The following is a 23,061-nucleotide window of genomic DNA, read 5'->3' on the forward strand; positions in this document are numbered from 1 at the left end:
GGGCTGCCAGGTTGGGGGAAGCCCCATTTGTTTCCTGCAGGAGAGACAATTACAGGGCACTGGCACACGTTCGTTATTCACTTTCCATCTACCCCCCCTCCCCTCCAGTAGAGCAGCGATGTGATGATGGCAAAGCCCTTTAGTTATGAAACTGTCCTTCTCTGGGCTGTTTTAGCCTCTGCTTTGTCAGCTTGGCAAAGGCAGGTCGCAAGCGTCGCCCAAGCCATTGTGACAAGGCGGGCAGCCCGCGGCCGGTGCCCCAGCTGGTCCAGCGGGGATCTCATTATCTCCGAAGGAGGCTTTGTTGTGCTGCCTGCAGCAGAGTGGGGCACGGCTGTCACACAGGAGCTGGCGTGGGGACTGGAAGCTGTATGTGCTCTGGTAACCCCATAATCCAAACGTTGGGTCCCCAGGTCTGCACACGTCTGGCAGGCCCAGGGGGCTGTTCCTGCTGAGCGTTTAGGTGGAATTGGGAGGAGGAGAGCTCTGCCCACTCCCACACGGGGCGGCCGTGTGCCCAGTGCATCGCAGAGCACAGGGCAGGCTCCGAGCTGTCACCGCCTGCATCCCGGGAGCAGCTCCATGTTTACTCCAGTGCAGCTGCGAGCAGAATGGGGCCCATGGCATAATCTCCTGCTGACGTCAGAGGGAGCAAGAGCCAGCCCTAAGGGAGATGGACGTGGGAGGAACAGGCAGTGTCACTGTCGAGCGAGGACCCGCTTCCCCCACACAATGGATTCGGGGCCATTTCTGGAAGGCCGAGAGCCTGGCCTGGTCTCTGTGTCCGTCCTGCTCCCCCTTGAGCCCTCAGCAAGGGGGAGCTGGTGTCAGGTCCTTGTGCTCACCTGGCGTCCCGTCTAGTTGAGAGGCGAACCTGGCCTGGATTGCGGATCGCCCCAGGAACAGAGTATGGGGCAGCCCCTGCAGGGAGAAGTGTGGCTAACCACCTCCCAGGAAAGTGCTGGTCCCCCCCCCCCCACTTCTGCCCGGGGGGTCTCATTCTGCTTTAGCTGCCAGGAGCGCCCGGCTGTGCTGAGCGACCCCGGTGGGTTGGTCTGTGCTGCCCTCCCCTGTCGGGACTTGGGCTGCAGAATGGATGCTATGCGACGGTGGGGAGACTGCGAGCCGACCAGTATATCTCAGGTTTATGACAGCACCAGGCTGTCCCAGCAGGCGTTTTCAATTCCGTTTATCTGTGTTTCCCCATTGAGTTCATTTTATTTCCCCTGATTTTTGTTTCCGGGGTGATTTATCGATCCTGGTTTCCTCGGTTTATGACAGGCAGTGGCTATAAACCATCAGAGCACTGAGCCCGTTAAAGTCACTCTCTCCTTTGCCTGCTGGCTAAGAGGACGCAGCACCAATGTCAGGGGAGGGGGAGCAGCACAAGGTGCAAAGGGGCCAGGGCTTCGGAGCCAACTGAGTGGGGCAGGGGCAGTGTGATGGGCACTTCCAGATCTTGTCAGGGAAGGGCTTATGGCTCAGCATTTCTGGAGTGCTTTGCAATGTCCGTGCACCATCCTCACCCAACTGGCCCTCCGGGCTCCCCAGGGAAAGCTGCCTTCCCCCCTCTGCCCCGGGGAGAGCAGGGGTAAGGACCTGCTGCTGCCTGTGACCCTTCTTGTGAATGGGGCTACTCACAAGAGGAAAAGCCTTGCCTCAGGCTGCAGTGGAAGCTGGGATTAGAGCACTGAGGTTCTGGCTCCCACCACAAGCCAAAGCTGCAGACACACAACACCATGAGTCAAACGTACAAACCTTGGCCAGCAACTCCATCGGCTGTAAGGAACAGCACAAGAGCGGCCATAGAGGGTCAGCGCAAAGGTCCATCTAGCCCAGTCTCCTGTCTTCCAACAGTGCCAATGCCAGGTGCCCCAGAGGGAATGAACAGAGCAGGTAATAACCAAGTGATCCATCCCCTGTCCCCCATTCCCAGCTTCTGGAAGTCACAGCACCCGGAGCGTAATAGCCAGTTCTCCTTGTTGGTGACCGGCCCCTAGTGGGAGACAGTCGCACAGGCGAAGCTAGTGCATTACACTTAGTCCACAGCTCTGCACACTCATCCGGGAGGGCAGCACTGGCCTGCATGGGTATCCCACTGAACGTGCCCTTTTCTGCTCTGCCCTGGGCACAGGAGTTGGAGTCTGAGACGGCAGGGTCCTGCCATGTCTGTTCTGGGAAAACCCACTTGGGCTGGAGTGAGAGCTCTGAGCAGCTACAGAGAATATGTGGGAGGAAACCAGGGAACTGTCGGTCTCAAACTATCAGTCGTTTTTAAGCCGGGGTGTCCAGCCCTTGTCTCCGCCTCTGGCCTGTCACTATTGGCAGCACGGTTTGGAGCGTACATCCGCACATGCCATTTGTTACACTGCAGATGATTGTAGCTCCAGTTTCGTAATGAATTTGCTTTCCCCTCAGTGAACACTTGTGCGATCCATTTTCACCAGGCCAAATAGTCCTGGAAAGTGAATTTCATGCACAGGCTTTTGTGGAAACTGAATTTTAGATTCACATGCACAAGTATTTGCACCAGGATTGCAGCAGAAAAACAACAATGCCAAGTGCTTGAACATTTATCTAGCCAAGGAACTGCCTCCAAGCGCGACTGGCCAGCGTGGCCTGAGCAGGGAATATCACAGATACACGGGGACCTGCCTGGGAAAGACCAAAGTTCTCAGCCAGTTTTAATTGATGAATTGGTGAATTTCTGACCTGCTTCTAGACCTGAGCAGAACGAGAAGCACCTTTCCCTTGCTGGCCACCGCGATCTGCAGCTTTGAGAATGTGGCGGCTTCCCCCAGCCCTCATGTAGGAATGGCACAGGGAGGTCCCTGCTGAGCAAAACTGGGCTGGGCTGTTGATCCCGGAGGCAGGAAGCAAAGGCCTCGAGGGCTTTTCTATGAAGTGCTGCCACTTTTCTCTCCCCTGCACCATGCACTGTGTTTTCGGAGTGCTGGTCGGCACAGCAGGTTCAGCGGAGCCGGAAAGAGCTGTCGGAGAAAGAAGAGTCCACGCTGCATTGCTATAAAAGGCCCTCACTGTCATCCTTATCGTCGCCTCCTAGGGCTGCACCACTATCAATCTTTCCTAGGATTTCCCTCCAGGGGGACCCCAAACTGTTTATCACTTGCCTGGACCATTCTCCAGCTCATTGCCAGGTGCCAACTTCGCTGAAACCGACACTGATCAGAGGCAGTAACATCATAACCCTCATTAAAGCAATTCTTTATTTTACTTCTGATAGCGGCTGCGTGATGTGATGTTCCTGCCCTTTGCTTCCTCGTCTACCGCTTCGTGTAACTGGAACACTCCATGCGGGTCTTTTGGGTTAGTTTACGTGTGTGCGTGTGTGTACGTGTGTGAAGAATGCTGCAAATCCATATTCATAAATGTTTGACTTTAAGGAGTTTGAGCTTGTGCCCTGGTCTGTTTCATGTTCCATGAACGTTTGAGCATCTAGCTTTTCATCTGGGGAGCAGCTCTGTGCCTTTCAGTGCAGACCCCTCCTCTCCCATGTGAACCAGTGCCTTTGCACATGAATATAGGGAGTCACGAGCCACACTTTGGGTTGGAATTGCTTGCACAATCAGTAGCAACACAGTGTAATTTAAGTGACCAGTCACATTGCAGATATCAGTCAGTTTATGACAGTCCACAGGCAGAAATATGTCTGAAGAAATTGCTGGAAGAATTCAGTGTAACAACGGAACCGGCCAGGAGACGCCTGCTCCCTAACAGGAGAGAGGGCTGAGTTTGTGAAATCGGTCTGTTGCTTCCTGTGAATAGTCAACCCTAATCCAGTGGCCTTGTGGTGTTCTGTATTTCCCATTGTGTTTCCGAGACGCCTGTCCCCTCCACACAATACCAGACCCACAGATACAGAGGCAAGACCTGCGTGTGCATGCATGCATGAAGGTGTGTATGTGATTGTGTCCGTCCCAGCATCTCTCTGTGTGGTACCAACGTGGTCCATCTCCATAGACCTGGGCCTGTGGATGAAGCTCATGTACACACTCTGAATTAGAAAAGCAGAATCCCTCCTTGTGTGCGTCTGGCAGCCCCCAGCCATGTACAAACACTGCCAGCAGTAGGCGGCTCATCCACCGCTGGCAGGGTGGGACGGAGCCTTCCCCAGGCACAGGGCCTGCAAGGGCACCTCTGTAGTCCAAGGGGCCGTGGCTTCCGTTATAGAAAGATCTATTTAGTGTCTGCCAATATTGCCGAAAGTTTAAATAGCAACTAATAGTGAAAAAGACTCCAAAGTGAAACATTCCTCTGGAAGGCAGGGATTGCACCCTCTGACTGATCCTGACATCAAGCCCCCCTTGATTTATTGTGGGCAGCATGGGACCCTTGAATAGATGGATCATTTGGACCCAGTCTATTTTTATTTCTTTTGTTCCCGCCAAGAACGGCCCCCCAAATACCCAGCTAACCAAGGGGGACTTTAACCTACTGAGAATCATCTCCATTTTATACCACCATCAGCAGAAGCCCTTACAGAACATGGTGTCTGCATCCCAACTGCTTGCATTCAGTCTTGCAACATTGCTGCAGCCCCCTTCTGCTGCAGACTTCCTGGCTTTATCCTTTAGCCAGCTGGGCTTGATCAGCCACTTTTTGAAATGCTACTCTCTGCTGGTTGTACCTACTGAGAATTGCAATTCCACACTCTCTGCCCGCACTGGTTACCAGGGAGGGTGGCTAGATAAAATATCACCTACAGTATCTCTCTGTTTGCTCTGTCACTGAGTCTTCATCCCAAATTTCTTTCTCTGTCCATCACCTTATCACTAATCTAACACCCATGCTATTATGCTGCCTTCCTTTCACTCACAGACACAGTGTCTCACTGTCCATCTATCAGCCAGACTAGCGCGCTCCATCAATCTCAAACTGAGAAATCTTGATGTGCTGGGAGTTGGGTGGAGCGTCACGCTTCAGTGTTCTGCAAAGGGAAGAGCAGAGAAGCCCAGGGCAGAAAGACTGCATCCAGCCCACGCCTTTGCATCTCGTCTCTCATGCCAGTTTCTTTGCAGTGCATTATGGGTAATTGGGATGGGATACTTGGGGTGCTCTGGATGGGTCTGCGTGAAAGATGATTATCTCTAGCTGTTAGTAGTGTTTAGACTCAGACTTTGCTTTTAAACATAATTTGACAAATGGCCCTTTTCAAATGGAAAGCATTAAAAAAATGTGAATTTCTCATTTCTGGAGTCCCCTTTGTGCTGGGCCTGAGCTCCTGCTCTTCTGAAATAGTGCCAGTTCTAGCAAAAACCAATTCCAGAAAGAAGACAACATGATTTCCAGCCTGGCTGGTCTCTTGTGGAGTTTGTAATGAAATGTGAGAATTAGTGCAGTTAGTCAAGGCCTTATGAGCAGTTTAGATTTTTAGCTGTTAGCCATTTCCCTGAGCCGTCTGCGCAATCACACAGAATTTAAAGAGACCTATGGTTATTCTTTCTTTGCTTCCTTTGTTCATGCACCAGTGACATTAGTGATGCCAGCAGAGTTCTGAGGCGGGTGTTTGGTAAATGACTTGCTGTTGCAATGCCAATGCGGAGAGGGCACTTTACTCGGCATGCCCAGGAAATATGGCAGCTATTTTATATTTTTCTAAAAGGACGGCTAGTGCGCTAGATCCATGCTTTCCGAGTACTGCCTGTGCAAACAATGCACGCACAGCTCTGCACACGCCGTGACTACGACTGAGCACATACACGTGATGATTGTGTGAGCAAATGGCCAAGTGCAGTTGTTCATGTATTTACTGTACTTACCACGTTAACTGCCAGTGGAAAAGAGTTGGCAGTGGTAGATGCGCATGTGCATGCACGCAAGTCAGAGTGCAACAGAAGTCACCACACGGGGGTCTGGGTGTGACCAGCAGCTGCGAGCTGGCCAGAGTGCCCGATGCTAGGAAGTGAGCCTCAGCCATCCCCTGCGGGGACACTGCCCGGCTGCGACGTTCAGCCCGGTGATCCGGGACACACTGCGCTTTCCCCAGACATTAGGCCACATCCAGCTTTTGTGGCCATATTAATTTTCCTGGCAACGGGTTACAATCTAATGAGCAGAGACTCACGCCTAGGTTCCAGGAAGGGGGGTAGGAGGCTATGCAGACGTGCAGCCAGGTAGCTGGTTGCTGGCAGGGGCGTGACTGGCCCCTGCCTGATGCGGGGGGGGGGGGGGTGGAGAGGCTGCATTTAGGTGCTGGGGTGCTCTTGGGTGTATAGCAGAGGAGCAGAGGCCAAACAGTTTGGGACCCTCCCTCACCCCCGCATAGGAGTGGAACGCCCCAAAGCCCCACTCCCTGTTCTCCTCACCCCACTCTTCCTCCCTCCTGCGTCTCCTCCCACCCTCACACCCCTCTCGCCCACTCTTGCTCTGGGGCCTGTGAGCAGCTGCCCAGCTAGCCTTCATCCCCTGTGCTGCTCTCTGGGGCCGATGAAGCTTTGCGGGCGGGGGGGTGTGCCCAGGGCCAGAGAGTGCCCGTGGAGCCAGATCGACAATGAAATGGACGGGCCGCCCCTGCCACGGAGAGAGGAGATGGGGGCACGAGACAAAACCCTCAGTTCGGACGTGGGGGTGGGAATGGAAGAGATGAGCACGGAGGAGAGTGAGACGGGGCAGAAACGGAGTGGGAAAGGTGGGAGCCAGGATTAATGAGAGGCTGAGAGAGGCGGTAGGCGTGAGACAGAGGGAGACTGGACTGGCCAGATGTGGGGGTGGGAGGAAGCTGGGGGGAAAGGAGCAGAGAATGAAGTGCTGGGGCGTTTGGGCAAGCAGGGCTGCAGTAGGGGGAGGGGGAGGAACACCCCTATTCTTTCCTTGTCAGCGATTATTTACTGCCCGTTTCACTCTTCATTGCCTTTTGATGGACGATCTCTTAGGAGTTTCCAACTGGCCGGTCACTCCAGTTTAGCCTCCCCTCCTCCCTAGCCCTGTGGCTTGGGGCCCAGCTGCAGCCAGCATTGTGGGGGTGGTAGCCAGTGGCCAGGGGAAGGTTTTACAGGTGCCGTTGCAGTTGTTCAGACCTGCGAGCGTGTCCCGTTAGCCGGGAGGGACAGTCGGGGAGCTGCGGGGCTGAGAGCAGAGGGCCTGTCTGTGCTGTCCGTTGGACGAGCGAGGCTGGCGTGGGTGTAGCAGACGCGCACTCGCAGCCGCAGCCGCAGCGGGCGTCGCACGGCGTTCAGCAGCCCTGCGAGAGCAGCAGGTCTCTCTCTGCGTGTCACAGACGCTCGGCCTGGGTCAGGCTGCTCCCCACCCCGCAACAAGCAGGGTCCCCAGGCTCCGGCTATGGGTGGGTGTCACAGGCTCATTTGCTGCTGCCGTGCCCCCTCCTGGCTATGTCTGGGGAATCAGCGCTGCTCTGGTCCGGCGCCCCCTTCCATCGTTCGCTTGCCCCGGACTCTCTACCTGCAACTCGGGGTGCTCTCTCCCGCCTCATGTCTCAGCCCTCCCGCTAAGTCACAGTACAGTGCCCCTTCTGGGCTATCTCAAGCTCCAGACCGGCTGTCCAGTTGGCATCTCCCACAATCCTGTGCCACTTCGGGGAACCCAGGCCTGCCTGCTACTCTGGTATCAGCCCAGAGACCCCCATCAGCAGCCCGGATCTCTGCAATCTCCACTCGTGCTGCCGTTTCCCTGGACTGCTTCCTACTCTGCCCCCCACAGGCTTCTTCTCCCTGTGCTGGGTAAACCCTTGCCCCAGGGCCAGCGTCCCAGCGCGTCTCTTGCTGCCGGGGTTCCTCCTTTTCCCTCTCTCAGCCCAGAGGGTGACCGCCAGCTTCCACACCGCAGCCCCCTTCTGCTGCAGACTTCCTGGCTTTATCCTTTAGCCAGCTGGGCTTGATCCGCCACTCGTCGGTGTCAGTCAAGCCAGACTCTAACCCCCCCGCTCCTGGCCCCAGCTAACTATGTCATTGGTGGGGGAGGGGCTGCATGGCTTTCGGCTTGTGGACTTCGCTCACGGGTAGCACCAAAAGCTGGAGTGGCGATGGGGCTGGTGGGGCTGAGAGTTACAATAATCAAAGCACATAATGGGGCAAGTGCAGGGATGAGGTGGCTGCTCTGGGGAAATGTCCTTGGAATGTCCCCATCACCATCACCATCACGTGGTTTGGGGACGGACTGGTGCCAGATCACTGGCTTTCCCAGCACCAAACCCAGCCCTCTGTGCTGCAGCGACCAGTTGTTGTATTGGCCTCAGCTTGCCTGAAAGCTGAGGAGGTCACAACCCGTGTTGAGCCTGGCCAAGGACAGGTTTGTAACAATCCCAGCACCCTGCTGACAGCCTGGGTTGCCTCTTTCGGATGGCAGCATGCTTGCTGCTGATTGAGAACCAGCTGCTGGACTTGGCGGGACCTCAAAGGGGAGCAGAAGGTCAGCTTTGCGGAGGGCTGCTCTCAGCCAGGCGGTGAGCATGTTGCTGGATCAGATATAACTGTCACCTTTCCTTTCCTGGTACGTTTCAAGTGTGCCAGCCGTGCGTGCCAGCACTCCTCCAGATGGCGGGGGGCCCCTCTCAGCAAGATCCTCTTTGGTGTTTGCTTCTCCAGCCTGCTCTTTGTTGTCACAGAGGGACCCAGGATTAGAGGCAAATACAAATCCATTCTCAACGCCTGGGCTTCTTGGCAGCAGAGGCCCTGCACGTGTTGTAGCCTGGGCAATTGCTACTCGCCGTGCCTTCCAGGCGCCTTTCTCGCAGGCTCATGTTAATAAGCTGCTTTACGGTCTTAAGCTTCTGTTACACCGATTTTGTAACAGACGCAGTAATGAGGGTCAGATTATTTCCTCTTCGTCGTCCTCCTCTCACCACTGCAGGCACCATCAGCTCCCGAAGCTGAGACCAAGTCCTGAGAGCCAACCTGCCACTCCTGGGAATCTCTGTGCTCCATTTTACATGGTGGGGTGTCTGCGGCAGGCGGGGCCTACCTGGGAAATAGCAACATCTGCATCGGGATGAAATGGTTCCCAAGTCCAGCCCAATGTGCGGCTCCCCCCTGCCCTTCATAGCTGTCGTCTATGTGTAGCTCCAGGGAGCAGGCTGCCTCCAGCAGCCAAAGCTGCCCCCAGTGGGTAAAGCAGCCGTCCTCACCGAGCAGAATCCAGCGTGTCTGCTCCACCTAGAGGAGTCATTTGCATCTGCTAGTCCTGTCACCCCGAGAATGCCTCGCTTATGCATTGGCTGGGGGCCTGTGGAGGGGGGGCTGGTTGTGATTCAGTTGGGCATCATGGGGTTAACTGCCCTACCCAGGGGTAATGCAGCCTTCTGGCTTGTATTGTAACTGGGCCTCCTCCCCCTTAGTGTTACTCAGGCTGTCTTGAAAGAGACTTGCTCCCCCATTGAGCTTGTCTCCCTGTAGCCATTCACCAGGCCCTCCTACAGGGCTGACCCAATGGGGACGGTGATGCTGCAAGGATGAGGAACTCCGGGAGATCTCACAGGGGAGAGACCCCCTAGAGCAAATCTTTGATCTGCAGGACCTGCCGGGGCTGTCGGCAGAGCTGGCAAATGGAGGACGTCTGCCTGCTGGTCAGCACCCAGCTGGGTGCGCTGCTGGTACCCAGAGCCAAGGAAGAGGCTTGATTGTAGAAGCTGCTCCAGCCAAGGCTCGGTCAGATCTCCTTAGTGACTAATGATGGGGAGGGGGAGAAGCCTATGCGGAGGGCAGGGGCCAGCATTCCCACCAGTCCAAGCCTCTGGGGCCTGCAGCATGGTCTGGAACAGACTTTCTCATGAGATCTCTAGTGGAGCCACCAAGCTCAGACCCAGCCCTGGATCCAAATCTGAATTAACCCCAGTTTTGCAGATGGTTGGCTTGAGGGAGGGAGGATGGCCCAGTGGTTAGGGGACTTGGGAAACCTAGGTTCAATTCTCTGCTCTGTCCAGACTTCCCGTGGGATGTTGGGCCAGCCGCTTAGCGTCCCTGTGACTCATTCCCCACCTGCATGGAGGGAGTACCTCTGCCCTGCCTTGTGGTGGCTCGGAGGATAAATACGTAACAGACTGAGGCACTCAGCTGCGTCTGTGGCCCCAGCTGCAGTATCTATGGCAGTGAGTATGGAGGCCCCATTGCAGAGATTGCTCTGAGCTGTGGTGTCTTGATGCAGCTCTAGATCCTAGCTACACCTGAATTCAGGAAGGGGAGGCGCCGACATTCTAGATCTCTACTTTGTGGTACTGCTGGAGGGAACCCGGAAGGGAATGAACATAGAGGCCAGATGAGGGTCTTGGTCACACCACTGTAAATCTGCCCTGTAACCCTAGTAGAGTCAACAGAGAGTGACAGCAACACGCTGGGGACCATGTTCTGTCTCACTGCAGAAGGACCTGGTCCCGTCTCGTCTTGGTGTCCTCTGCAGCGCTGGGGGGCTTCAGAGAAGGCAGTTGTTAGGAACCTGACCTTGATTCTAGACAGGGCATCTCAGGGAGTCTGAATTTTTGCTCTCAGTTCCATGTGGTGGTGTGTGCCGGGGCTTTCACAGTCACTTTCCTTCCGGAGATGCAGTCGCAGCAGCGTCAGACTTCCAAGAGATGGAGCAATGGCCCCTAGAAGCTTTCCTAAAGGCTGGTGTTGCCTCCAGTCGAGATATCTCCTCCTCCAGGTTCCAGGTGGAGCTGAAGAGGACGCAGAGGGAGCCCAAGGGAGGGGCTGCGTGTTTCCCACGGGTGAGAAGTTGATTCCGGGGGGTGGATGTCCCTATTGACCACAGAGGAGGGGAACGGTTCAGTGCAGGCAGCTCTGGTTTCGGTTCGGTTGCCCTTTGAGAAGGCTGAGCCCTGAGGGTAACTAATACACACACTTCCTAGTTAAAACCGGAAAGAAAGAAGATGTTTGATTCAATCAAGTCTTTTCTCTGCTCATCTGCCAAATTCTAGTCTGTGGGAGCTGATTTTAATGGTGTCCTGAGTAATTTAGACATGGGCTTGAGCCCTCAGGCTACTCAGCACAAACTACACTCCTTAAACTCTATAATTAAAGCAGATTCCCTTGGAGGACGTAGGTTAGATCGCACTCCCCAGGGCGCTCAGGCAATACGTGTCCTGGGTGGACAGGCGAAAAGCAGCTGGTGAGGTGCGTTTTGTGATGAAAGATGCAGCCCTGAGGTTTCTTGCCTGGATTCCACTGGGGACAATTCAGCCTCAACACTCCCCTCCAGGGTCACTAATTCTGTGTGCACAGGGGAACTGGGGCATGGGTAGTGCTAGGTGAGGATGGGGCCGTGGTCAGACTCCACCTTAGAAAGCAGGGTTCTGGACAGCTGGGGGCAGGGCCAGCTGGCGTTATGACAGGCTCTCGTTGCTGTGTTGTGCAGTGTTCAGAACAAATAATGCAGATGCTAAAAACAAGCTGCTCAGCATTAATAAGAACATACGTGGCATTGAAATCAGGAGTCCTGGTAGGATGTACTCAATAAGGAAAGTGCTTCCCATTCACTTGATAGTCATTTACTTTTACACAGCAATGTTTAGTGTTGGGGGAACTGCAGTTCCCCGCCAGAGAAAGGCATAAATCGCAGCTTCTCCCGGGTACCACTGGGGCTCAGGGTGTGAGCCAGGGTCTGGCCCAGGGCTTTGTGCATGTGACAAAGTGGGACTGTTCTTAATGTTTCCTCTGAATACTGTAGGGGTGCCTCAGTTTCCCCTATGCATTTCTTAAGTCTCTAGGTGATGGGATAAGGGGTGTAATTGTTGCAGAGCAAAGGGCCAGGTACATAAATGGCCAACACTCTGTCTCCTGGCAACTGATGGACTGGCCCTTCCCTCCTGCAAGGTGAGAGCTAAAGGGTTGGAGAACAAAGGAATCAGTTGCCCTCCTGGCCTGGGAAAGGGACAAAGCCCGGGGGGCGGGGGGGGGCTGGAGAGAGTTTCAGTTTGGGGCTGGCTGGGAATGAGGAATGAATTGCAGACGGGGTTGTCTGGCTCACTGGCCCCAAAATGGACCCAGCTGAGGGGTCCTGTTCTCTGTACCTACAAGCTCTGTGTTAGACCCTGTTCCTGTTGTCTAATAAACCTTCTGTTTTACTGGCTGGCTGAGAGTCACGTCTGACTGCAGAGTTGGGGGGCAGGACCCTCTGACTTCCCCAGGAGCCCGCCTGGGTGTACTTGCTGTGGGAAGTGCACGGAGGGGCAGAGGATGCTGAATGCTCCGAGGTCAGACCCAGGAAGGGGGAAGCCGGGTGAGCTGTGTGTCCTGCAGACAGGCTGCTCCCAGAGAGGAGGCTCCCCCATAGTCCTGGCTGGCTCCATAGGGAGCAGTTCCCGAGCGTCGCCTGGGGACTCTGTAACACTGCACAACAGCAGTGCTGAGGTTCTAAAGCAAGCTGGTGCCCTCTGTCCTTGGAGTGGGTGCTCCAGGCCTGGTGAGCCCTCGCTGCCACTGCTAGAGCTGGACTCGTGCAGCCGATGGGCAGAGGAAGGCCAACCCGTCAAACTGCCACACATTGACGCTGTGTTTTATAGAAGGGGAAATGGGGAACCACCAGTGGCTGCCTTGTTCCTTACAAAGATGCTGCCATGCTCCTCTGGTGTCATGGAACGATGCTCTTGTGAACTGAAGGAGGCAAATTAAGACGCTGGGCTGGGCATCAGGAACGTGGCTCTGAACCCCAGCTCTGCTGCGTTTTTGCTGTGTACCCTTGGGCTGGTCACACAACCATTCTGGGCCTCAGCTTCCACATCTGTGAACTGGGGATAACAGTACTTCAGCTTAAGGACGGCTCTTTACCTTCCAACAATGAACCAATCTTCCCTCTGTACACCGTGCCAGGGCCTAACGTGCGAGCCCTCCCCTTCGGAGACTTGCTGTAGATTCAGACTCTGCCTCACTCACAACAGAGGAGAACCTTGTTCAAGCCTCTGATGGACGGTTCCCACCTCGCCAAACCCGGGCTCTTTGCTGTGGAGAGATCGAAGACTGGTATAGCAGGGCAACACAGCTTGGGGATCCCCTGCCTGGGCTGGGACAGCAGGGGTTGCGCAAGGGGGAGAGGAGCATTGGCAAGGCCCTCTGCCATGGCCAGGACTGGAAGGGAAGGAATGCTGCGGGCTGGGGTTTGGGGCATTGAGGGCCGTATAGGCGGGGCTGTGGGTGAGGATTAAAGCGCACTGGCAGAGCAGCAGGAGGAGTTTGCACCGTACCCTGGCTGCCGGTGGCCCTTGGACCCCGTGAGCAGGAAATTGACACACAAGCTGCAGACAGAGAAATCCATCGGTTGTACTTATTTGCTGATGTTGGAACTGGAGGGCAAGATCCTGATTAGGCCATAATCTGAGAACGTTAGTGTCGTTGTTTAATTGTTTCATGGTAATGGCCCCAGCACTGATGTTGCAGGAGCAAGAAGTGCAGCCCTTAGCCGTGTGTTGCAGAGTAGCTGGAACCAGGAGACGGGCCATTCATCCTTTTTATGTAGCCAGCTTGAATCAAGAGAGCGCTTTCAAGCAGACCTGTAATTCGTACTTATTTCCAGTGCTTAGATGTTATGGAATCGCTGGGATGACTGAAGTCTTTGTAATTCTCTGTGTCCGGGGTCCCTTAGTTGAATGGGTGGGCTGGGAGGAGTGCCGCCAGGAATTCAGCAAGGAGATGGGGATGCCTGTTAAGCCCCTTATGCAATGTATTTTCCTGAGCTCCCCTGCTAAAATGGATTAAAGGAAAGCGATAAGTCTATGGGATTTCCATGCGTCCAGAGGGACGGAGAGATAGTAAAGGTATTAACTTTTCTGTCTGGGCTGATAATAATTCAGTTTTCAGCCTGGATCAGAACTCTGCAAGAAACCCACGGGGAAGCGGCGCACGCAGTTCTAAAGAAATCAGCTCCCGAGCAGAATCGCAGAGGCAGGAAAAGCCATTGGGGCAGGAGTTGGAGAATTTGAGGGGCAGCTCTGGGGATCTTGGTGGCTGGAAAGTCAGCACAGAGCAGGGCGGGATGAACTGGTTCTGATAAAGTAGCTGCCCGCGTTTCACCCAAACGAAACACTCCTGGGAGGGAAGTTGCCTGTTCAGACTGGAAGTGTGAGGGCTTCCAAACTCTGGAAGGCTTTGAGTTTTCAGGTGCTAAACCCTCAGCCCTGGGGAGTCTAACCAAAGAGGGTGGGGACGGGGTGGAATCTCCTGACTGGGTAGAAGCTGTCGGTGGGATATGTCATTGATTGTGACAATAGCATTTCCGGAATGACCTGCCCATTGCAGACACTCTATAGTGGAACAATAATCTCCAGAGACGATGAAAAAAATTCTAATTACACCTCTGAACAATATTTGTTTTGCGAGAGAAAAGCAAACCATATGGCGTGTGGAAGACTGTTTGGGGCGGCATTAAATGAGGATTTGTTTTTCATTTGTACTTCGATTTAGGCAGCGCTGGGATTGTGTTTGATTTACTGGGCAGAGATCCTGTAACATAGACATCTTGCATGTCCTGGAACGGGAAGCACCCGGGAACAGTCTGCTTGGGAGAGCAGGATGGACTCACGGATCTGAAAGGCCCCCTTCGCTCTCCTGTGCACGCTGCTGGGTCTTTCTCAGGCCGGATATTTCTTCTTTTAAAAAGCCCGTAGGTCTGGGGCTGATCGCACGGGCAGGAGACTGGGGAAAGCGCAGGGGAGCCAGTGAAGGTTTTCAGGTGTAGAACGGGCATATGTGAGAGGTGAACCAGGCCCAGCAGACATCTTTGACTTGAATGACCCTGTTTGTACGGAAAGGATCGTTCCCAGGATGGATACGCTGGGGACAGACTCTTTGCACAGAAGCTGGTGTCTTACAGCCCCTTGGCTAGGGCTAAGTCGTGTAGCCCAGAGTTAAATGAACACGGGAGCTGCACAAGGCAGATGGCTTAGGTTTGGGCTGACGCCCGCTGGTGCAGAAAAGCCTCAGTGGGTCTGAAGGTGGCGGCCAGTCTCCATTCCTCAGCCCCGAGGGATGGGTCTTTCCGGTGAATACCTCCTCATGAGGGGCCTGGGCGCAGGCTGTGGTGTGGCCAGCAGAGGCAGGGGCTGCGGGAGGGGGTCTGGCCAGCTGAGGATGCGTGCCCGGCAGTCTCTAACGGGGGGCTGGCTCTCCCTGCTCTCTCCCCTGCAGCCCTGTTCACAGAGACCCCGCACGACATGACGGCCCACGCCGGGGAGGATGTGGAGATGGCCTGCTCCTTCCGAGGCAGTGGCTCCCCCTCCTACTCGCTCGAGATCCAGTGGTGGTATGTTCGCAATCACGGGGACTGGACAGACAAACAGACGTGGGCTTCAAACCAGGTAACCCCCCACTTGGCTTCTCTGCCTCGGAATTAGTCCCTGAGATCTGTTGGCATTTGCCTTTGGCAAACTAGACCTGCCCTCCCCCAAGGCCAGGGGTTGGTGGTGGGGTCCTGCTCACGGGCATTCCCCTGCCACCAGGCTCCTGCCCCTCCCTTTGCTCCTGCCACTGCTGCCGGCAGCCAGGCAGTGTTCCCGGTCGGCTGGCATCTCTGGGATGAGCCATTTTATTATTGTTTGCCCAGGGTGTTCGTGTCTCCAGCAGGCTGAATACAGAGACTTTATCCCAATGAGCCCCCGCCCCTGGAGCTAAGGGAACTTGTCCTCCAAGGAGCTCAGCACCACGGAGGGGGAAGCCAGAGCCACGGGGAGTTGTAGGAGCCCAGCATCTTGTAGGATTGGGCCCTTTCCTTCTTTAGCCAGCTCCTCTTTCCCCACTCTCCCGTCTCCTTCCCGAGAACCCAAGTCTTGTGGTGGAGTCTGTTTCCCCTTCCCTCCTGAGATGGGAGGAAGGATTCTGGCCGCGAGTCCCTGCCCCTCCATCAGGGATCACACCAGGATGATGCAAGCAGGGAAGGTCACTTCCCAGGGTCCTGCAGGCCAATGTCCTGCACCTTGGCTGGGCTGGAGCAGCCGGAGGGTTCCTGGCCTCCCCCTTTCCCCAGTTACCTCTCACACCAGCTGGCTGATCCTGCTGGGGTTTGATAATGTTGCAAATAGCTTTGTCTTTGTGCGCCTGTGTTCTCCCCTGCCTCATGCACTGTCCATCCCCCCACTGCCTGCTCCCGCTTCGTGCTGTATATCAGTCCTGGCAAACAGCTGTCTCTTTATTTCTCTTTCTGTTCACACAGAGATAAGGGGCAAATAATGGAAAAGCAGCTTTAGGTATTTTAATGAGGCTGTATTCTTGTGTCTTTGGCAGTACACTGCTACTGGTATTACCATAAATTGAGAGAAGTGTCAGAGAAATGCTATCACTTGACAGCATTGCTATAGAAGGGTGGGGGGGGATTGTGACTCTCGAGAGTTTGCAGCAGGGCATGGAGGCTTCCAGGGAGGAAGCTGTATGCCATGCTGCAGAGCTCGGACACCTGGATCCCAAACACTAGGGGAGCAGACGGAGAGAACCCAGATTTCAGAGTAGCAGCCATGTTAGTCTGTATTCGCAAAAAAGAAAAGGAGGACTTGTGGCACCTTAGAGACTAACAAATTTATCTGAGCATAAGCTTTCGTGAGCTACAGCTCACTTCATCGGATGCATACAGAGGAAAATACAGTGGGGAGATTTATATATATAGAGAACATGAAACAGTGGGTGTTACCATACACACTGTAACGAGAATGATCAGGTAAGGTGAGCTATTACCAGCAGGAGAGCGGAGGTGGGGGGGACGGGGACGGACCTTTTGCAGTGATAATCAAGGTGGGCCATTTCCAGCAGTTGACAAGAACGTCTGAGGAACGGTGGGGGGTGAGGGGGAAGGAATAAACACGGGGAAATAGTTTTACTTTGTGTAATGACCCATCCACTCCCAGTCTCTATTCAAGCCTAAGTTAATTGTATCCAGCTTGCAAATTAATTCCAATTCAGTAGTGTCTCATTGGAGTCTGTTTTTGAAGTTTTTTTGTTAAAGAATTGCCACTTTTAGATCTGTATTCGAGTGACCAAAGAGATTGAAGTGTTCATTGCTGGTCCTCGGGGGAAGTAATGAGCTGTGAAGCAGTGCAGAGCCCAGAGGGGAGGGGAATGGGGAAGCAGAGGGTCGTCCTAATACTGAAATCTAATGCAAACCCCAAATCTAAAACCCGATTCCAGCCAGGCGCCTTTACTGATCAGTCCGGGCTTGTCTCTATGGGCCCAGGCTGTCAGAGACTCCCGCTTTGCACAGTCACTCCTAGCACCCAGGCCTTCCCGGATTGCCCGGCACAGCTGTGGGTATCACAGCCAGCCAATTACAAGAGCAACGTGCTAAAGAAGTTACATGCAAATTGTGGCCACGATATTTGAATTTAGGAGCAGAAGATAAAAACAGAGCCTGTAAGCTGCAGGGCGTCTCCTGCATAGTGCTGGGCAACCCCAACGCCCACCGATGATGCTTGGCACCTGCAGGTCGCCGAGGGGTCCCAGTTCTGTATCTGGATACTCGAACTAGAGCCCAGGGCAGCTGAGTGGTCACTTAGGTACCCACCTTGGAAAATTGTGCTCAGCTCCTGGAACAGCTCCCCCTCGTGGGAGGCTTGTGGTGGGGTGCGGCTCTCTGCAGCAGGATGAATGTCGCCTGGAAGGGGTGAGGAGACAGAGGGCAGAGAACAACCAGCTCAGCGAATGGCTGGCTTCTTCCCCTCTCGTCCCTTTCTCCATTTCCTTTATCCCAGGCCCTTCTGTGCTGCCCAGATGCTGCCCGGGCTCAGCAGCGGCCTCGTCCCCATGCAAAGAACGTCTGTTCACTCCTAGATGCTCTGTGTGGCAAGGCTCCTGGGGCTGGTGCAGGGTCCTGACTGGTGTGTTCTCCAGGGCTCTTCCCAGACCACCCTTAAATCACTGGGCCCAGTGACCCCCTTCCCCCCGGGCGGATTATTCCCTGCTCTGAAGTCTGGGTTTCCAGACATCCAGCCTGCATTTTCCTCTTCCCAGACTGGTCCTGTTACTCCTGGCCATCCATCCCAGTGATCCCTGCCTTCCTTAGCCACCGTTTAGCCCAGCAGCATGTTGCTAATCTCTCCTCATAAATCATTCACCCCAGGCCCTTCATTCAGCTTTTGCCTTCCTATTTGTCATTATCTGCCTGGTGCAGAGGGGCCCAGAGCTGACGGCAGCATCCTCGGAGCGCTCCCAGCAGAGCGGCATGGAGCATCTCCCCAGTCTCTGGCCTGGTGCCTCTCTGCCTGTTGCAGCCTGGTGTCATCACCTTGCATTGCAAACTCCTTTCTAATCTGCAGTCTGCCAGGTCTCTCTGGCCGGGAGCAGCCGGTGCTAGCAGGCAGGACTGGTGCCTTTTCCAGGTGCAGCGTTCAGCGCTGAAAGGCTGAAGCAGAATTAATTTTTCCTCTTTTCTTTTCACTGCTGGAACTTTCACTCAGTAGCACACTTGCTTCCCTTCCTCCACGCTACCTCCACCACCTAAACACCAGCTCTCCCCGCCAGCCCCTCTTCTCCGGCCTGCCTTTGAAGCATCCATTACGGGCTGAGGTGTGAATTAGTCTGATGGGTTTTTCTCCCCTTCCAGCTTAACTAATGGATTCTCTTCTCTCTGTTCTCTCTCCACCCCCATTCCTCCCTTCCCCACAGCTAAAAGCATCTCAGCAGGAAGAAGCTGGGAAGGAGGCAACGAAAATAAGCGTGAGTTTGGATAATGACTTCTGGCGAGGGCTTTAATAGAGGGTACAGCTGTAACTTTGGTCCCTGAGACACTGGAAGCTTGGGCAAAAATTGCACGGTTCTGTTTTTTAAAGACCGAAGATTTTTTTCAACTCGGTTTGAAAAGCTGCCGGTAGGAGAACCAGTGCATGTTGTGATCAGAAGCTGGTGGCCACTCCGCAGTGAAGGCTTGCAACCCAGGGCACTGTGCGGAGTGAGTCTCTTCCGGGGGTTTTGCTTGGGAATCTAAGCCTGAATTCTGGAGAGCATTTAAATGTGTGCTCAAGTCTCACTGATGTACAGTGCAGTACATGCTTATGCGCTTTCCTGAATCGGGGCCATTAGAACAAAATGACTCATTTAGCCCTTGAAGCAATTATGTTTTCTGCAGTGTTTTAAAATTCTTTGGGATCTTCTTAAGCGCCTGCTGTCGGGCCCGGCGGAGCGGTTCCCTTTCTGTGCTCAGTGACCACAAATCACGTCATAGGCCTTTGCCGGGGAGGGCAGTGAGGGAAAGAAATGGTTTCGGCCAAAGACTCTGGCTTCCCTTCTGCTTCCATTGAGGCTGCTAGACGGGGCGCTCTCGGGCTGGAGAATCCAGAGGGAAAATCTGCAGCAGTGCTTCCAAACTGGAGCATTGGGACCGTTCGGGCTGCTAGGCCTATGCCTGCTGGGTCATCCCTCGGCTCCAGCTAGCCCCACAAGCCAGCTGTGGTGTCCACCCAGCTTGGGAGCTCAGTCGCTGCATGAGCCAATGTGAAGGGTCCGATGCTGTGAGATGCTGAGAGCCCTCCTTCCACAGTGGAGTTCATGGGCGGCAAGGGACTTTGGATCCTTGCAGGAGCGCTCAGGCCTGTGGCTCTGGTGGGGCTCCTTGCATGAGTGCGGGTTGCTGGCATGAGGAGGGCTGCAGCCTTGAACCTTCGCACTTGTTTATGAGCATTGCCTGGGCACCTGGACGTGCTGGCTGCAAGCGGGACCCCAGCATGCTGGGGGTGGCATAAACATGTAGCGAGAGACAGTCCCTGCCCCCGAGAGCTCACAGTCTGTCCAGACAGATGGCCCCTCATAAGGTTTCCAGCCCCGGGTTACAGGCGGGGAGCTGAGGCCCAAAGACCTGAATTCTCAGTCCTACTACGGCCCCTGTACGCTGCCTGCCGGTGTTGAGGAGAACCTGGCCCCAAGAGGGAGCGACTGGCCCCTCGCATACAGGGCGTCTGGGTCACAGCTGGAAATTGATTGCCTGAGTCCCAGGCTTGCACCTTCGCTGCAGGCCCCACCCTTCCCGTCACCACCCCAGAGCATAGCTGCTTCAATCCGAGCTGGCCTGAGCTCTGGGAAAGCCCCGAAACTCATCACCAGCCAGTGGTCGTACTCCCCGAACGGAGGGTGTCAGGCAGCCCATGATAGATCTTCTTTGAGTTCCTGAGGGACCTAAGGATCACATTTACACTAAGGAGAAAATAATCAAATTGACTTAGTGGATTAGGACGCCAAAGACATTTCGGCCACGTGAACGGAATGAGGAGACACCAATTAGTTAAACAAAATAAATGGTCCTGGCCGCCTGCTGTCACTGGCGGCTTCGCTCCCTCCCTTTCGGTCTGGCTCCCACGTGCGCTCTCGCTGCTCTGGCTCTGATAAGACAGGTGCATCACAGAGTCTTGCTTCTCAATTATCTCGCAGCTCACGGTGGAGGCGGGTTTTGCCCAGGCCGGGGCTGACAAAAGTAACATCATATTTTGAAAGCCCTGGTTCTAATTGCCGTTGCTCTGACTGCCTGGGATTTTCAGAGCCCCAAGCTAGCACAAGGAAGGTCCGAGCAAGCCCAGCACATCACTCCTGTGTTCTGTGCTGAGTTAAACAGCCGAGCTCATCCCTCCAGCTATGGCACTCCCCAAACTCCTGTCTTCTTTGGTGGGAGCTGACGGTGCTCGGTACCTCACAGGATTGGGCCCTGAAAATACAGATATCCTCTCGGGCTACTGGAACCCCCAGGCTGATCGAACTCCAAGTCTCATGACTTAGGGGCATGTACTCTCATTTCGATGTGTGGCGATTAACATGGGTAAATCCTATTGACAATAATGACTTCCCCCCTTGGAGTCCAGCACACAGAGTATATCCCCCTGGAGCTAGTCAGATGGGTCGTCTCCAAAATGTTGAGCCCACATTCATCGTCCTTCACATGTTGTCCCGCCGGGAATTTATTTCAAACGTGGATATATTTAAAACCCTGCTCTAGCTGAAATTTCTCTATAGCACCCGTCGGGCTACTGCCTCGGTGCTGAGATTAGAACAACTCACCTTCATGAGAGTCCTGCTGTTTAAAAAGTTCTCAGGGCCTGATACAGACCTGGCATCCAGGGACTCTGCTCCTTCAGTGGGGTTGCACAAGTCTGAATTTGGCTCAGGTTTGGGCACTGCGTGGATTCTATGTAACAACCTAGGGCCGTGCCCCCTTGGGCTATGATCTCATGAACCCTCTGAAGCTAACTAGCAGCGAAGGTTGCTCATTGTTCATATGGGAGAGCTCCAGGAACACCCACGTCGTGTTACTGTTGCAGACAGTGGTGCTTCCCCTGCTGACTCAGTGTCTCTGGGAAAGAAGGTGTCACTGTGCTGTTGAATGACAGGTTTCAGAGTAGCAGCCGTGTCAGTCTGTATTCGCAAAAAGAAAAGGAGTACCCGTGGCACCTTAGAGACTAACAAATTTATTAGAGCATAAGCTTTCGTGAGCTACAGCTCACTTCATCGGATGCATTTGGTGGAAAAAGCAAATCTCTCCTCTGCTTTTTCCACCAAATGCATCCGATGAAGTGAGCTGTAGCTCACGAAAGCTTATGCTCTAATAAATTTGTTAGTCTCTAAGGTGCCACGGGTACTCCTTTTCTTTGTGCTGTTGAAGAGAGATTAAACGGAGATCCCAGCTACTCGTGGTCATCCGAGCACACAGAACCTTTTCATAAGAATCAGGGATGTTAATCCACTTGCCAGGGCCAGATTCCAGGGAGACACTCTCCCTGTTCCCCCTGAGACGCCTTGTGTAATTGTGTCTGGGCTTTGCTCTCCCCTGCAAATCCCGGGTGCTGTCACAGCTGCTGCATCCCACCCAAACTGGGGCTGTTTCAGCGGTGGGGAAGTGACTCCCGGACAGAGTGTCGGCAGGCTGCTTGGGCGATGTGTAAACCACCATCACTGGACTCAGAGATGTAGAGTTTAAGGCTAGGAGGGGGACCACCAGGTCAAGTCAGACCTCCTGTGTATCACAGGCCACCAGCACCCACCCACTAACCCACCACAGTCTTACAGCCCCCGGGGGCCTAGATTGTTCTGTGCGCAGGCGGAGAATAGGTGGGGGTGAGGGGCACCATGTCTGAGGTCCCGGTTGTGGCAATTCAGTGAGCTAAACCCCGCTAATCCTGGAAAGTGACCCCCCCCAGGTCCCTGCCAATCTGACCTGGGGGGAAATTCCTTCCTGACCCCATATTACGGTGTGCCTTAACAGCACACCAACCAGCTACGCTGGAGTAATGCTAGAGTGTTGCACGATGCTTCAGCCTCGCGTGCGCCCTGAGGTGCTGTCACAGCTGGGGCTGGGAACTGTTGTATTTTCAGTCCATTCGCCGGTTTGGTGGTTACAGGTGCAGTATCGACAAGGCGCATGGTCGGGAATGGCTCCCGCTAGTGTGGCTGTGTCAGACTGGGTTGAACACACACTGGAAGAAGTCCTTGATGGACTGGAGTGATTGTACAGGCGAAAATATCCCCATCTCAGCCCCCAGTGCTTTCCTTCCCTGACACCCGGGCAGCGCTAGCCTGTGTGAGAGGCCTGGGGATGCCAGCCCTGTCGATTTGGTTCACGTACCTGCCCGGGCAAGGGCAGTGGTGAGAGGGTTACACAAAATGGCACTGGGTCCAGCTCCCCACTCCCCTCCTCCAGCAGGGTCCCAGTCTGTCCTGGTAACGCTCGCTGGCAGCTTTGGAAACGAGCAGCTCCGGTACAGGGCTCCCCAAACGTGCACCTGCTCTGGTGCCTTTGGAAATCCGGGCGTGCATGTGACCGTGCAAGTTCGGTGTGATACGCTGCGTCACAGGTGTGAGCTTCAAAACAGCAGCATTGCCAGGCAAGCAAGCTCTGCGAAACGCCAGGCCTGCTCCTTTTTTGGGCTGGTTTCGAGTGATTCCAGAGCTCTCTGGAAACTGCCAAGGTTTGGCTGGTTTCCACCTAAATCCAGCACCAGCTCTGACTTCCTAGCTACTCGGTCCAAGACGGCCTGGGTGAGCCTGCTCCATTTGGGGGTGCCAGTGTTGTCTGGCGTGGGGTTTGCTTCAGGGCCCATCTGGCCCTGCCTGTCCAACATGTATGGACCCAGTAAGTGCTCGCCTGGGGCCATGCGGCAAATGCCTCTTGGAGGTGCTGAGTATCCTGGCTTCCCTGTGAGGG

At 54.6% G+C, this 23,061-nt stretch overlaps 1 protein-coding gene across 1 annotated transcript in view; it reads left to right on the forward strand.

Moving 5' to 3' along the window:
- Positions 1-23,061, forward strand: part of VSTM2L (V-set and transmembrane domain containing 2 like) — a 44,183-nt gene that overhangs the window by 15,442 nt on the left and 5,680 nt on the right. The window contains 2 exon segments of the mRNA XM_038369425.2: positions 15,087-15,256; positions 18,546-18,596. Of these exon segments, the coding sequence (XP_038225353.1) occupies positions 15,087-15,256; positions 18,546-18,596 (221 nt within the window).

This window comes from Dermochelys coriacea, chromosome 13 (genome assembly GCF_009764565.3).
Source record: "Dermochelys coriacea isolate rDerCor1 chromosome 13, rDerCor1.pri.v4, whole genome shotgun sequence".
Classification (NCBI taxonomy): domain Eukaryota; kingdom Metazoa; phylum Chordata; order Testudines; family Dermochelyidae; genus Dermochelys; species Dermochelys coriacea.